General features: G+C 39.4%; 1 protein-coding gene across 4 annotated transcripts in view; it reads left to right on the plus strand.

Moving 5' to 3' along the window:
* The window catches only part of myo9aa (myosin IXAa), a 283263-nt gene that overhangs the window by 188180 nt on the left and 77813 nt on the right, over window positions 1-17270 (plus strand). For 3 of the 4 annotated variants that reach the window (XM_078532398.1, XM_078532401.1, XM_078532399.1), the window contains exons 12-16: window positions 3587-3708; window positions 8119-8260; window positions 9395-9590; window positions 14538-14657; window positions 17182-17257. In XM_078532398.1, coding sequence (XP_078388524.1) covers window positions 3587-3708; window positions 8119-8260; window positions 9395-9590; window positions 14538-14657; window positions 17182-17257 — 656 coding nt within the window. The remainder of the gene's footprint in view (window positions 1-3586; window positions 3709-8118; window positions 8261-9394; window positions 9591-14537; window positions 14658-17181; window positions 17258-17270) is intronic. The other variant, XM_078532400.1, reaches the window with a different exon arrangement.

Genomic DNA, 17270 nt, shown 5'->3' on the forward strand with positions numbered 1-17270 from the left:
CATTATGGCGCCGAAAAGCCCCACAGGCGCGAACAGTTTCCTGTAAGCACTGCAGAATGCTTTCATTGTAAAAGGTTGGGATACTTTGGAAAGATGTGCAGAACTAAAACCTCTAGATATACAGAGGATCAAGAGAGAATCTTCGTACACCACTTCATCAATGAGATAGAGGAGTCTCACCAAAATGAGGAACAGCAATGTTTCCTAGGCGAGATCAAAGATCCAAGATACACGTTCTGGAATACGGACATTTGTGTCAATGGACACATCACTAATTTCAAATTAGATACAACTGAAACCCAGTTATCTGGCCCAGGAGGGTTTAAGCTTCAAGTCATAGGCATGTTACAAATAATGCTCCAATACAAGAACAAACAGATACCAGAAACATTATAAGTTATTCACAATCAGGAATTCTATCTTCTCAACAAAAGCGCCTGCGTCAACCTCATCAAAGATAGTGGAGGACGTCAATGAATAGACAGCCATCAGTGAGACCAAATAGAAGCCCCTTAAACCATCCACATGCACTGATGATCTAGATTGCCACTTCAGTGCCAATTTTTTTCTCACACGTCACTGAGACACACAGTCCAGCACTTCTCCAAGATGACATCCAGGAGACAAAGAGTGAACTTTGTTTTCACTGAAGATGTGATGAACCACTTGGATCAACAAGTGCCTGAGTGCGACCATGATCCCCCATCACTCTGAGAGTCCATGGAGCAGGTGGAATATTAAACTCAAGTGATAAGATACACCCTGATACAATACCGCATTCATCTGACAGTAGTGACTTCTTTGTAAGTGCATCCACATGTATCCATCCACCAAAAGTGGTAGTCCAGGATGCAAGCAGTTAAGAACGTCTGGAACCAGAGACAGATTGCTGGATTAGGATTTTTCATGGACCGCCATGTGCTTTGGTGTAGCCCTTAGTGAACTGAACAGTTGATTTTTTTTCTCTGCCTCTCAGCCTCCAAGTCTTCTATGGAGCTCTTTTGGCGATTTTCAATTGTCTTCCAAAGCCTTCAGTTTTGGTGCCTTTTTTCAGGTCAAACTTGCAAATTTTTTAAAGTTGATTTTCAGAGATTTTGGGGTCCTTCACAGCTACTACCATGTTGTATGTTGGCTGTTACTGACTAAGAAACGGTTGCAGAGTCATAGGTATGTCTGAAAGTAACTGGTTTATTGGAGGATCAAAACTATTTACAGATATACCAGACTAGGTGTTACGTAGTCTAAGCCATGAGCATTCTCCCACTAGACTCTTGGTCATGTGACTGTCTCTCAGCAACATGTGAGCGGGACTGTTTCTCCAGTTCCACACATTAACCCTTTCAGCCCTGAGCACCCTAATTCTACATTCACATCCCTGATTTTAAGCGCTCCACCATTGGCAGCCATGCCTTCAGCTGCCTAAGCCTAAGCTCTGGAATCCCTCTTCCAAACATCTCCACCCATCTACTTTTAAGATGCTCTTTAAAACCTACCTCCTTAATCAAGGTTTTGATCATCTTGTTTTAATATCTCCTTACGTCAATTTTTTGTCTGTTTACATTCCTATGAAGCAACTTGTGCTAAGTTAAAAGTGCTACATAAATGCAAGTTGTTGTTGTACAATTTGCAAGTTTTTAAGCTTTAAGTCCTGCACTTTGAAATCTGGCCCTTTAGCCAAAAAGAATTGTTGGCACTATTGTATGGTAAAGTAGCTTGTCCTCCATTTGAATTTTTGAGCTGAAATGCTGACTTGAACACGAAGGGGCATGTACTAGTGGCTTGGGAGTGGACTGGGTGCTCTACAAATAATGCATTGTAACCTGCCTCTGGGAAAGGAGGAGAGAGGCTGTCTGACTGCAGTAGCACTGTGTTACCATCTCTAATTATTTTGCCAAATTGCTCCTCACATACAAGTAGAGTTGTGAAAAGATCCTTTGTAGTGTCCATTATACTAGGATCCATCAGTAATTCTGTACCCAGTCTATACATTAGAAATATAGAATAAGGAAATGAGTTCAATATAAAAGCAAGAAGCCCTGATTGAATGCCTTAAAATATAATCTTGTTGAAATGGACTTCTGAAGTTTGGATCAGGAATAGATTAGGACCAAATAGACTGTTTCAGTCTGTGCCTGATCTGTGTTGTAACCAGTATGGGAGTGCTCAATATGGACACCAAAGTGGCGAGGTTTTTCATGTGTCGTCGTTAATGTTTTTCAACAATAGCAGCTTGCATCTTATAACACAACTCCCACATGAAAACTGTTCAGAACAGCGTGCAGATTTTAAACAAAACTTTATGGCAGAGAGGTGGTAAGGGGAAAGAGTTTTGAGAGAGAGTTCCAAAGGGAAGTCATGGGGGTTAACTACTGACCACACGATGTGCCATCAATGGTGGAGCAGGGAGGGGGGTGGGAAGCACAATATTTGGGATTTAGAAGCTGTGGCTGAGACATAAAGCTCAGTTAAGGTAAGTCAAGACCATAAAAGGATCAGAAAACACAGACTTTGAAAAATATTATTTTAAAGTTGATACAGGGAGTTAGGAGCTAAAAAATTAATTGAAAAGATGGATGTTGAGGAGGTTTAATGGCAGGGCAGGCATGGAGCAAAACTAGCTTCGGAAGCAGGGTGTTGTTGACCATGCTAACTGAGTAGACAGAGCAAAATAAACAAATGAAACCTAGATATACAATATTTCAGAGTTTATAGCAACCTATTTAGCTACAAGAAACTTTCCTTTCTTAAATTTTACAAAATATTGCTTGTTACTTGTACTTATGAATTCTGAGATTCCATTTTATATAGCTCCTTTAGCACTCAGCAGGTGCATCAGAGTAGATACTTCACACTTGAGAGTAAAAGTAGCCCAAAGACACAGTTACTTCTTACGTGAACTTTCCCATAAACAGGAAATTTGGCCCTGCAAACAGCTGACTAACCTGAGATTGACTAACCTGAGCAACATACTTATTGAACCAAAAAGGATTTCTCAAATCATATATGTTTTAAGAACATAAGATCATTACATCATTCATTCCACTTTTTCACTGGACATCTGAACCCAAAATACAGAATTCTGTGGTCTGTGTTTCTTTTCACAACCTCAGCATCATTGTGCTGACATATCCACCCTTTTGCATTACCGCCCATCTCTAACTCCAACCTTTCTTTCCTTTTCAAGAGGAAACACATTTCTCACAAGTGGTCTCCTCTTGTTCCAGGCTCCCTTCCCACATAGCTACCTGCTCTCCACCCCTAAAGGTTATCGTCTGTTTCTTTCTTTTGGCTTCTCTTAGGTTGGCATTTCCCTTTGGGTAGTGCCACAAGTGAAGCAATGCACTATGCACTTGGATGAGATAGGGATCAACATGCATGGATACCCCAGCTCCAGGTTACATGACAGAATTTGGGGTATAGTAAGTGCCCACCCACCATCAGAAATACACGATGGGAAGGTCATATGAAAGAGAACATGTAAATGTATTCCACATCTGCATTTTTATTGACTGTTAATTCCCCAGTAATTTGGTTTATGTTGCTGATTTTGTACTTCCCTTATCTTAATTAAATTTTTGTCCTACAGGAGGAGTACAGGTCAGAAGGTATCAGTTGGCATAACATTGATTATATAGACAACAGCGGCTGCATTAACCTCATCAGCAAGAAACCCACAGGCTTACTACACCTACTGGATGAGGAGTGCAAGTGAGTACTCAGAACAACCTGATTTAACATAGTATAGCCTATATAGTGAATTTATCTTACAGTGCATTAGTATCAAATTCCTCTATTCACAATTCAATAGAGATGTTCACTCATTTAAATAAACTAGTTAATGCTTCTGCTAAAATAAGGAAATTAATAATTTGATGGGAGAGCCTTATTTGTACAATATCCCTGGCTGTAATTTCTAGGTTTAACCTTTTAATTGGTGGATGTCCAATATATTGGAACGGTTTGAAGTCCAATTACTGTCACCAGACTAAGAGTCCAGGTGACAGTAATCATAGTTTTTTATGCTACTCAATCCTTCAGTTAGATTACCCTGTATTTACTTCTGGGTAAGCACGATTCTTTCAGTGTGTGGTGTTTGACAGTGATCATGTGAAGGACAAGTAACAATATTAAACAATAAATAGTGAATTTCTGAAGTTTTCAATAAACCTGTAAAGACCAATTTAAGAGACTTTCCTTGGTGTTATTGGTGATGAAAACCCTAATGCTGATATTCTCTAATGATTGCATCGATAGAGGCTAGATATGGTCTGGAGGCTGGCAGTGGGTTTGAGACTTCAGGGTGGGCAATTCCATGATTGGAATGGAGGCCAAGTGGTCCTGGGCTGTGCAGAGCATTTAATTCCTCCATCTCAGCTTTAGCACTCAACTGACCTCTGTGCGTTTGCTATCAGCCTTTTGGGCTGCGGGATGTTGCCAGACCTGTAATCTGGCACTGTTTGTTCTCTTCTCAAGCAAGAGAAAGCAAAAAAACACAGTTAGGTGTTGAGTTTATCCTAGCATCCATAATACAAGTGAAAGTGCCACTCGGTAGCTTTTCAAGGCTGGACACTTAGTAAGGAATGGCAGCTGCAACATTGCTGATGGTACATTACAGAAAGTGATCCTCAGGCAAGACATTTCTTATATTAGTAACATTAGTAGAATATTTATATATTTAAGCTGATTGAGATCCAGCAAGAAAGGTAAAGACTTATTCAGCTAAAGCTAGGACTACCTCAGATGCAAAGCATTTCTCTTAACTGTGTGAACCACAGTTCCTTGGACTAATTTCAGCTCTGTTCCTGTGTTTGTCTGCTAACCTTTGAGTATGTTAGTTTCTTTGTGCTCCACAATAGGCCCAGGGATAAGAGAGTTACCCATATTTGTTAGCATGCTGTTTTTGTATCATTCTTGATGAGGGGAGTTAACAAACGGAATGATTTTAGTTTAAACCTAACAATATTTTTTCCCTATTTTACTGCCTGTGTCAAACTGGTCACAAATAACATAACCTGGTCAGTGTTTATTACCAGTCTTCCATTTGACTTTGTTCATTTTTAGCGTGTAATTCACTCTGAATTTTACTGAAGTTTACTAGGGGGAGGCATATTTTTAAAATTAAAATATAAACTATGAAAAATACTCAATAATCCAATCATAGATTATTCTCTTCAAACTTGGGTTATGCCTGAAAGAAGCATTGTAAAATGCTAAGGTGCAGTACAGATGCATACAGGTTTGTTATTAGTGATGGGAGCAACTATTGGTGAATTAAGAGCATCACAGGAGATGCACTTCATACAATACTAAAGCAAATTGGTTTGAGGCTACTGCAAAAATAAGGGAGCAGGACATAGCAGTTATAAACGCAATTCTCCTGGAATCCAAATTAAAACTGACCTGATATAAAAGCATCTAAAGACCATTGTGTGAGATGAGAATTGACTTGCATTTGATTTTGTTTTCTCTAATATTTTATTACCAATAACTAACTAAGCCTGTTTTGTTACAATGGAAATAAATCAGCTTTCCAGATGTGTGAGGGGGCCATAGGGATGTTGGCACTTTAAGACCCCATCGTTATTCTTGCAGTAACCATGTGTCTGATCTCTCCGGGATATGCTATAAATAAGATTGTCCTGAATTTATGCCATCAGACTGCTACCTGCAGTGTTGACTTTGACACAGGGACACCTTTTATGAATCATTTCAATGTGGCTAGGGCTGTCATTGCAATGTTCTTGACAAGCTATTTTGGTAGTCCCTCACTCTGTCCATTAACCCCTAATTTTTCTGGTATCCATAATGGACATTTTCAGAGACTGAGGGGCAGGATGCTGTTTCCTTTGGTTTCTTCAGTAGTTCATGCAGAAGTAACAACGGGAGGCTATAAATGTCTGGTAACTGCAGTTTATTATTCACAAGGAATATCAAATAGGGTAACCTGGTCAGTGCAGCCCTGAGTTGGTTTAAACAGCGTTAATTAAGCGCAAATTGGAATTAGAATGTGACTGACAATAAGTTTTGAATCTCATAACAGCAAATTAATCTATAATTTATGGCTGGTTAGCAGCATTTACCTGCTACTGGACAAATCTCTCATTTATCAGCCCACAAGATCAAATAGATGCTCAAATGGAGAAATTTATAGCTATGATCGCTTGCATCACTGCCAGGAGGTAGTGAACTACTGACCTGAGATTGCTACATGGTCCTGGACCATGCTGCTTCTGTTATGAGACCTGATGATTGAGACCACCCTGATCCAGCATTGACCTATATTGCCAGTGAACCATAACCCCAACCCTTGGACAACGATCACTTCTAGGATATCTGCCAGGCTTGACTTGACTGTCTTACATAACAATATTATTACCAGCAACAAATAATAAAGACATGGAAATGCTGGAATTCTGAAAGAGAAGTGGCATCTGTAAAAAAATAAATGTGGATTAAAGCTTTAGACAGGGGCCTTTCATTAGAACTGTTATGACATGGCAGCTGATGTGTGCCAGGCAGACCAAATTCACAAGGGAAACTTGGTCATATCAGAGTAGTTTTGCAATTTGTTTTTATTATGAGAAGATGTGTGCGCTGAAGTCAGAAGCAATGAGTCCACCAAGACCTTTAGCGATTTAAATAATTAATTAGAATATTTATTAACAAAAGATTTCAAACACATACACCAGACTACAAATTATTTACCATTATAACAACTCCTAAAATTCCTAATTAACCTGACTCCCAGTTACCTGATTCCCACTTCCCAAAATAGATTTTAGATTTAAAACAAACCCAGTAAATTAGCACAGTACCCACTTGACAGTGGAATTCCAAATGGCTTCTCCAGCTTCCGTTACTTTACATAGCAGACTTATGCACAAATGGCTGGAGGCTTCTTGAAGGCTGTTTCACACTCTTCAGTTAGATCTTACATGGCCCTCTCCTCATAGCCTTTCATTCTCCGTTATATATGTTTCTCTCTCTTTAATAAATTTTATTGTTCCATATGTCTTTGAAACTGTATCTTCCTCATAATATAAAAACTTTCATGTTGCCAATATTGTCAGTAACCTTTGAGAAAAATAAACAAACTCCTTAGCCTTGCTTATCTGGCTAACAGACTAGCATCCCCTTTGAAATGCTTTTATCTAAAAAAAATGCTAATTCCTTTCACATCTTACATGCTAAGCCAGCATCCATGTTTACTCATTAACATTCCAAGCACAATTCTACACCTAGCTTCTTTTGATAAAGTCTACTTGACTCCAAATATAATTAGATCACACAGAACCAACTATACTTACATCCATAAACCAACTTCACAATAAACCAGAAAAAATTATGAAAATTAATATACTTTTGTAACAGAGCTCAATTGATTTACCTTCTCTATCTAACATTTTCAGTTCCTATTGCAACAAGCCTTGGGTTTTAAAGAAACTTCATCTCTACAGTGCCTTATCATGCCCCAGAAATGTTCGAAAGGACATCACAATTAAACAATTAATTGAGAGCAACAATACTGTTATGTGACAAACATGGCATCTGGTTTGTGCACAGTGATTTTCCTCAAACAGCAGTTGGGTCATTGGCCAGTTACTCAGTCCATTTCCAATAGTGCGGTAGGTTTTTTTTTTTAGCATTCATGTGAATCACAGAAACAGGCAGATGGGACCTTGATTTAATGTCATGAAAAAATGCCAAATCCGAGTGTCAATTTAGATTACGTACTCAAGTTCTGGAGTGGGGCTTTAGCTTATGACCTGATTGGATGTGAATGCTACCAGCTGAGCTGAACTGACAGGGCGGTGCCAGATGGCCTATGAGCAATTCCTGTTGACCTTTTCTTCCCCCTTTCTCTTCCCTTTAATAATCTAGGGGTACTAAGGCTGATTAGAGTGCCACCAGGTGAGATCAGCTAACTCAGCATGAACCAAGGATAAGGCCTGTCCATCCAAGTTCTGCCTACAGTAGCAGGAGGTGGTGTATAAATTCTTCTTGTATGAAGGGGTTATGGAATGACTAGGTTAACTAGATCGCAGATGTTTCAGTGCTGATGCTCGTGATAATCGCTGTGTCTGAGTTTTGAGAGTAATTATTTTTCTTTCAATTCAGTTTTCCGCAGGCAACAAATCAGACGCTGCTGGACAAATTCAAGCGACAGTATGAAGGGAACAATTATATAGAGTTCCCAGCGGTGATGGAGCAAGCCTTTATTATAAAACACTATGCAGGGAAAGTCAAGTACCAAATGAAGGTCTGTGCTGTCTAATAAATTGGCATCCATTGATCGAGAAAGTATTGAATAGATAATAAAAGGGGGCGTAAACCACCTACATGATTGAGTGATATAGCAAAAAATGTTTGTGCTGTGCAACTAACTCATACAGAGCATGGATTCAATCCCTAGCATGTACTGAGTTAGCGAATATCAGCTAGAAAACCATGATGCCCCATGATTAGGGAGGGACAGACATAAGCAGCGTTACAGCTCCTGATCATACCCATAGGCAAGTGCTACTTGCTGCTACATGAAGACACAATCCGACTTAATGTAGTGCTTTCCATGGTGAAATAACCTTTACTACCCTCTGTGGTAAACTAACACTTTATGTTGAGCAATCTTCTGAAGTCAGCCTTTACTTCTGGGAATTGCACTTCAGGAAGGATATATTGGCTTTGAATCAAAGCCAGAGGAGAGCACAGATTTACCACAATGATATGGGGGCTCAAATGATTAAATTACGAGCTCAGGTTGCATAAATAGACTAGGCTTGTGTTCTCTTGAGTATAGATTAAAGAGTGATCGAATTGAGGTGTTCAAGATGATTAGTGATTTTTATAAAATAGATACAATGGGATTGTTACTGTTTTGAAAGGAAAGAATGTTTTTCTTCTTGAGGAGCATGAGTTCTAACCTTAAAAGTTAGAACAAGGCCATTCAGGGTGATGTCAGGGTGCACATGATACATAGGCAAGTGGAAATTCTCTTCCCCAAAAAGCTGTTGAGTCTGGGGGGGGCCAATTGAAAATTTAAAAACTGTGATTGAAGGAATTTGTTAGCAAAGGTATTAAGGGGTGAGGAACCAAGGCGCACAAATGAAGTTGAGATACAGGTCAGCAATGATCAAATTGAGCTTCAGAAATGCTCAGAAATCGAATGGCCTCCTCCTGTTCCTGCATTCCCAGAAAGAATAGGAAATTGGAGGAGTTGCTAGAGGTCTATAGGTCCCAGTGGAATTGTATGTCCACATGAGCCGCTGTCCCCTAGATGGTGTGGGGGTAGTGTAAATTACCTTCAATTTAAAAAGAAAATTGATTGTAAAGAAAAATTGCAAATCAAAAATATGATCATTCACTATAGCTTCCTCATAAATGTATGTTGGTGCAGGACTTTCGAGAAAAGAACACAGACCACATGCGTCCCGACATTGTTGCACTTCTGAAAAGCAGCAAGAATGCCTTCATCTGCAGTTTGATTGGCATTGATCCAGTGGCCGTCTTCCGCTGGTCAATACTGAGATCCTACTTCCGAGCAGCTGTGGCTTTCCGAGAGGCCGGAAAACGCTATGTAGAGAAGAAACCTGGTAAGGGAGAGCGTGGGTGCTGCCATGCCTTCAGTCTTTGAGCATAGTGGTAGTGAAGCACTAACGTTAGTTTGTCACCTTTCAAGTTGATATGGAAAAATGTGCTGGAAGTTTCTTTAAAAAAAAAGATGCTGGTTAGTATTTAATGTAATCCACTATCTGTCCATAGTGGTGTGAAAGCTTTTGGCCTCAAACTCCTTATATTCCTGTAGACACTGCAGGCTCTAATTTTCTCTGATAAGGTACTGCTTATAGTATTGTCATACAAGTTTTTAATGGACCCTATTAATGCAGTCAGGCTGGCACAAAGACATTTAACATGAGTGCCTTCACCAGTGTTTTAATAGGACTTAAATTTGGAGTTTAGGCATGGAACACCAAAAGGGCAGAATCACTATACTGTGTAAATATGAAAAGAAACACCACAAATGCTGAAAATCTGAAATAAAAGCTGAAAATGCACAATAGGTCTTTTAACATCTGACCAGAAAAAGAGGAAGGCTGTGCTTTACATCAGATTATGTAGGATATATAACACAAAAACAGGCTAATTGATTTGCAATCAATCCATGCCGTCATGTATGCTCCACTCAAGCTTCCTTCCATGTTCTGGATCAAGGAGCAGTAAATCTGTTTCTCTGTGTAGCTTTCTTTTCCCCTTGTCAAGGTATTGAATATTTTTCATATATGTATACAGCAGAAATTAGTTTAGTTTTTCTATATTGCCACAATCAAATTTGACCAAAAAAAACGATTGAATGTGTCAAGGAGCTAACAGACACTCAATTCTCAGCACAAGTTAAAAAATTGTATTTATTTTAGTGTTTGTAAAATGTGCCAAAACGAGCAAGAAAGCTTTCTGTTTCCACACTATAACCTTGGAGTTGCATCTCTGAATGCCCTTCATCAGATGACTTCTTTGCCACAGAGATTTCATCATGCAAGAAAACTCAAGGGGTTCATACTAATCTGCCCCTTGGAAATGTTCGGCAGCTGCGCAGATGCCACTCATCCGGTCTTCTAGATTTAACTCTTCTCCCCAACATCTTAAGCTTAAGGGAAGAAAAATGAAGAGGTTAAAGTTTCTAAACCATCTCGGAGAACGTTTTGCAGGAAACTGCCATTCCCAAACATGAGATCAGGAAAGGGAAAGTGGGTGTTTATCTTACTTCGTTTATTCCCATATTAGGTTTTGAAAAATTCATACAAAATGCTTCTTCGGCTAAGGGGTTATTCCAAACAGCAGGAACCAGTGGGTCTTTGGTTCAGTCCCCGATCTTTTAAGTCATTTGATTTCAGTTAGGTAAGGATTTATGTGCAAACCAAGCAATGAGTGTTAGCAAATTATTGGGGAAGGGTAGCAGCTGAAACTGACCCTGATCTTGTCCGATTGGATGGCTGCAGATGCATTTTCCAGCATGGATCACCATATTATTTTTCCTGCCCCTAACCCAGGATATTCTCTCAAATTAATTTTTATTGATCTCATCACTGCAACTCAGAGTGAATTCAGCACAGAAGGATTTAAACCTGGAACCTTCTGGCCTGGAGGCTCAGTATCACCCTGGGCATTTGTGTAATTGACCGTGAGAGAGTTGTTACTGATTAAACAGGAATTCTGTGTATATAACTGACCAACTTAGTAAAGGAATTGCAGTTTAGAAAACTTATTATGAATTCATGCCAAGACTAGATGTTAGACAGTATACTTATATATTATTAAAACATTTGGCAGCTGGAGTTTCTCTCTGTGTATTTTTAATTTCTTGTAGCCTGCTGTTCCTGCATTTTGCCAGATAGTGTCTGACTTTAGTATACCACTTAGAAACCCGAGTAACATTGAAGTGACCAGTGAGTTACTGAGTGTTGCCATGAAGGGTGCCACAGATCATTTTGATACCTGGTTTAAATTCTTAAAGTGGAGTCTCCCACTGTAATGGCTTTGAGAAACATGTACTTTGTCAGCAAACTAAGGCAATGATCTGTTCCACCATTGGATTTAATGTTAGAGACTAGCATTTCACTGCTTTAGGGACTTAATGCAAAATTGTGTTACTTGCGCAACACATCATGTAAATATAGAAACCTGTGGGATTTGTACTGCACAGAATCATTTGCCTAAGTGGTGGCACATTCACTATAATGTAGAATAGCACTTAAACTACCCTGCTATGTAATTTCACAAAGAAGCCATCATAATATACAGTGTGGGAGATGCAAAGACAGGTATCAGGTTTTAAATTATATTGATTGGCTTCCATAAGCTGGGTGATGCATGTCTCTTGGAACACAAATCATAATATAAGGGCAACTTCTGGCTTTATTCAGATTAAAGCAAAATACTGCAGAAGGTGGAAATCTGAAATAAAAACAGAAAATGCTGGAAAAACTCAGCAGGTCTGGAAGTCTGTGGAGAGAGAAACAGAGTTAACATTTTGAGCCTGTGTGACTCTTCAGAGCTAAAGAGAAGTAGAAATATGATGGATTTTATGCTGTTTAAGAGGGAGTGGAACAGGTGGAACAAGATAGAAGGTCAGGGATAGGTGACAGCTAAGGAGAGATTGACAAAGATGTCATGGACACAAGACAAAGGGAGTGTTGATGGTAGTTGTGAAGAGTAGAGAAGGTGCTGAGAGTGGCACAAAGGTAAGATAGCAGGAGGTGTTAATAGCAGAACAAGGGTCAGTGCTCTGTGAAAGCAAAACAAAAGTGCCAGATGGCTCTGTGGGGAGGAGACGGGGTTTGGGGAAAAGGATAAAAAAATGAACAAATCGTTAAATATAAATTAATAAATAAATAAATAAAAATTGGATTAAAAAGGAGTCAAGAGGGAGGAGGGAGTTCATGGTCTGAAGTTGTTGAAATCGATGTTAAGTCCGGAAGGCTGTGAAATGCCTAATCGGAAGATGAGGTTCTGTTCCTCCAGTTTGCGTTGGGCTTCACTGGAACATTGCAGTAGGCCAAGGGCAGACAAATGGGCATGAGAGTTGAAATAGCAAGCGACAAGCAGGTCTGGGTCATGCTTGCGGACTGAGCTAAGGTGTTCCGGAGTCTGCGTTTAGTCTCCCCAATGTAGAGGAAGACCGCATTGGGAGCAGCGAATGCAATAGAGCGAGTTGAAGGAGTTGCAAGTGAAGCGCTGCTTTACCTGAAAGGAGTGTGTGGGCCCTTGGACGGTGAGGAGGGAGGAGGTAAAAGGGCAGGTGTTGCACTTTCTGCAATTGCATGGGGAGGAGATGAGGTGTTGGGGGTGATGGAGGAGTGGACCAGGGTGTCAAGGAAGGAACAGTCCCTGTAGAATGCCAGTGGGGAGGGCAATGGTCGGGGAGGTGGGTGGTGAGGGGAGGATGTTGACTTCTGGCTATACTGCCCAGGACCTATTTAATGTAAATGTTTAATCCCATAAACATTAAACTCCATCTAGTGGTGGAACACTTGAATTTGCAGTATTTAAATTCATTTTATCGGTCCAGAGGCATTTAGTGATATTTTTGAACATGTCATTTGTCAGACCTTGGGATTTTTACAATCTGAGATTGACCTATTTCTGTAAGTTACTATTTGTGAGCAATTTAATGTTTATTGCGATTGGATGTCCATATTACATTAGTATGGTGGTACATGTAGGCTTTGGTTTGTTTTTTCTCACTTTAATCACTTCTGCCCTTCTAGATCTGGGGAGATGCATTTATTTTATAGGAAGACGCATCATCATGCTGTGGCAGCTGGTCCACACTCTGAATTCCCTGCCTAGTACAGCCTTGCTCTGTGTAGGTCTATTCCTGCTGCAGAAGTAGAACACTGCTCTTTATATCTCCTGCTCTTTGTAGAATAGCTTCTGTTTCTTCTACCTCCTCTGTGCTTAAAATCAGCAAAATAAAATACCTTTTTGAAAACTGATAGATTTGGTAGCCTTTCTTTATAACTGTACAGTTCCAGTAATTTGAAGCTATTGAAGAAAAAAACCAGTGCCCTAGTTTAATTCTGTAGATGGTAGTCTATTGGGTGTCATAGAAAGCCAATCCCATTAGGCTTTCATTGTACATTATATAATTTATCCAGTTTTCTTTCCTTTCTTCCACCTGTATCCTCAAGAGGCTGATTTATATTTGGAAATACAGTGCAGAGGGCATCAGCAGCTCTCTATAACCTCACCCAAGACATTCTTCATGGGCAAGCCCAGATGGTGTCTTGGTGGGCTCTTCAGCTGTGGGAGATGTCACATTTGAACTTGATCCTATCCTCAGCTGATATCCACACATGTATCATTGTTTTGGTTATGTAATTCAGCATCTTATTGTTTTGTAGATCCACCATCTTCATTTAAGATTGTCTCGCCTAGACCTGAAACTTTCTGGTGGCAATGACAACTGGATCAGTAGACGAAAATTGGGGCAGTAATAGTTTAATTTTGTAATTTGAAATATTTGTTTTTTTTAGGCCCGTCTTCAGAGCAACGGTTATTATAATTTTGAGAACTTCATGCAGGAGCCTCCTTTATATTAACCTAGCTGAAAAGTGATGAAACCCTTTCAAAAAGTGTATTACTTTTTGTCTCTGGTTTTTAAGTTGCACTACTTAAAAAAAAGACTTGTGAATTTCACTGTTGCTAATATTTTGATAGTGCTGATTTTCATAAATAGATTGTCCACAGCTAGAGTATGTAAATTCTGCCTTTCTCTTACACTGCCTTTCTTCACCAGTCAAATGCATATGCAGGCTTTCTGCTGTTCACTAGAGTATTAACTCATTATCACTAAATTAGAAGGCAAAACAGTCTTATTTTCTAACAAAAGAAAAGATATTAATGATTAAATGTGCTTCACTATAATTGTAATGTTTGGATTCTTGTAGAAGTTTCTGAATCTTTCAAATTCCTGTCTGTTATGAATGTCTCTATCTTGTATCTTTTATTTTTATTTTTTTGTTTTTATTTTGCTTCCCAAGGGCATGATGATGCTGTTCCATTCACGGTTTTGAAAAGTGTCGATAGTTTTAGCTTTCTGCATCACCCAGTCCATCAGAGGAGTTTAGAGATTCTCCAGAGGTGCAAGGAGGAGAAGTACAGTAAGGCTCCAAATCCAGCAATATTCTCTGACATTCCACTTACCCACAGGAAATGGGAGTCCAAGAGCATTCACTCAGGGCTAGTGGTCTTCATTAACTTTATATGACTTAAAAAAAATGTTACTGATCTTGCCAGCTAGCTGAGGTTAACACATCGAGTTTTGCCAATGTGAGAGCATGGGAGCACTATGCTGGACTGTGTTTTAAAATGATCCAACCGAGTATTTGTGGCCTCACCAGCTGTTCACAGTGGCTAATGAAGACCACTGACCTGAAGCCAAACAACACCAAAGGATTCTGGGATGTTTGTGGTTTCTAAGCCACACCCTTTAATAAAGAAGGCATATTATGTATTTTAAAAGAAAAACTGTGGGTAAATAATTCAAGTTTCTTATGTACTCCAAATGACTTGCAGAGGACGAAATGAGAAACAGGTTGTGACTTCTGTACAAGAATGCTTCAGTAAATTTTCCAAATGTATAAACCTCAAAATACAAAATCAAATCATTTTCCATGCCTTTGCTCTGTATTCTCAAACAGATTGTGAACATACATCCCACAGTTCTTTGGCTTTGCTGATAGTGAATGGTGTTGGTCTCAATGTCCTCTGTGTCCATTTTCCCAGTTTTCCTTTCTGTGTGGTAATTAACACTAGTTGTGCATGATCTAAGCTGATCTCCCTGCTTGAGTACTAATAATTTCAGCTGACACTTTCCATTCTAGCCAGATAGCACCAGTATCAAAGCACCTCATTACTTGTGTATGAAAATGAAAACATTAATTGAGGAAATGACGGGTGGGAAGTGATTAGCTCCCCTTTTTGAAATGTGGCAAACCCACCCCTGCCTGTTCTCTTCCCTGCCCCCTTCCTTATACTTTGTGTTTTAATTAGGTAATCAGTTGTGTGTTATCTAGATTGGTTGATTTGCAATCCAGAGTGCTGTTTTCCCATACTGGTAACATTAGGGCTTGAAGTTCAATTTACTGTTGTTGAAATTTAGTTGGAAACCCTAATGACTATTGTTTACATATAAGAGACATGATTCGTAAAACATTGTTTTCATTCAAGGTTTCAGTGCCACATTTTAAAAATTCCTGTTTAGTCTGGTCCAGAACCTTGATGAGAGATGGAAATTGTGCACAAAATAGAGTATGATGCCACAGTCAGCAGGTGAAGTTTTCTCAATACCCACTTCTCAAAACCCAGTTAAGATTTCCTCGAACTAAGATAAGTATGGTTGCATAGGTACTCTGTGTTTTCATGCAGCACATTGCCTTTCTTGTCAATTCTAAGTAAATTCCACTTGTATGGATCGAGTTCTTTAAAATTTCCCAGTTCCTAGCAGAGAAGGTGACACTGCCTACATACTTATACATCCAAGGGGGTATGCTTTGTGGCAGATGACAGCCTCTTTCCTTATTAGAGAGGAAAGATGAGCATCTGTTCGTTATTGGAAAAGGATAGCCACGTATTCATTGTGGGAAGGGTGGCCACACGTTCATTAGTAGGAAGAGATTGCCTCCTGTTTGATTTTTTTTTGTTGTTGCCCTAATTGTAAGCCAGCTTCTTTTGAAGTTTGTCCAGAAAGCATTAATTTGAATCTGAGCAAGGCTGGATGCCAAATTTAGCTACTGTTGAGTGTTTTGATGCTGAATGAGTTTCAAAACATTTCCTCTTCAAACAAAAAAGTTCAATACATCAAGTAAAGATTGTATGATGAAGGATTTTGGTAAATTGCTAGCCAGAATTGTTGACCAAGTATGGTGAGATATTTTTGTTCACTTAAACTGGTTTGATCTTGGTTGGGATAGTCAGCAGTTCCAATTCAACAAAATTGGAGTGTAGCATCTATTCCTTTATGACTTGTACAAATCTGAGCTTTTATGCCAACCCTACCAAGTGGGATTTGTAGGGTGCCAGTGAGAACCTTCAATTTGAGGTGATACGTGCAGAAAACATGATTAAGCTCTCTTCTGTTCACTCTGGAACCCTGGTTTCTGTTGGTACAATTGATACACGGTGGATATGTGATGCTCCCTAAATAACTTTGCTGCTCCCCTTGCTTCTGGTCTTGTAACCACTTTGACCAGTGTTTTTTTTTAATCTATGTGTTTGTTATGCTTGTTCAGCTTCCTGCCTTTGGTCTGTGCATTCTATAGGTTATGCACTAAGTAAGGAAAGGTTCTGGCTGTGATTTAACTCTTGAGAAGAGAAATAAATGTTGTAATTGTACGGGTTATAAAACAGCAAATTTTAACAATTACTTCAAGTATCAGAACATAATTTGATATCTCTTCTTGGATTTCCATTTTTGACGTAATCGCTTATTCCACCCCGCCATGGTCATGATCATGCCTTGTGTGGAGTGATTCTGCATGGCACGTGCAGAGGCGCTATAGGAATGCTTCAGGTTGTTCCTGCTAATCTGCCTGCAGCATGCTGCAACACATGCATGCTTCACTTTTTCTACTGCCAGTTTCTCTCTGATTAGCTACCATTTTAGCACTTGTTTTGCTGTGACAGGTATTACAAGGAAAAGCCCAAGGACGCCATTATCTAACTTGCAAGGAGCAAACACCATTAATGACAAATCACCACGGTAAGGACTTATT

Source organism: Cetorhinus maximus, chromosome 30, assembly GCF_964194155.1.
Source record: "Cetorhinus maximus chromosome 30, sCetMax3.hap1.1, whole genome shotgun sequence".
NCBI lineage: Eukaryota > Metazoa > Chordata > Chondrichthyes > Lamniformes > Cetorhinidae > Cetorhinus > Cetorhinus maximus.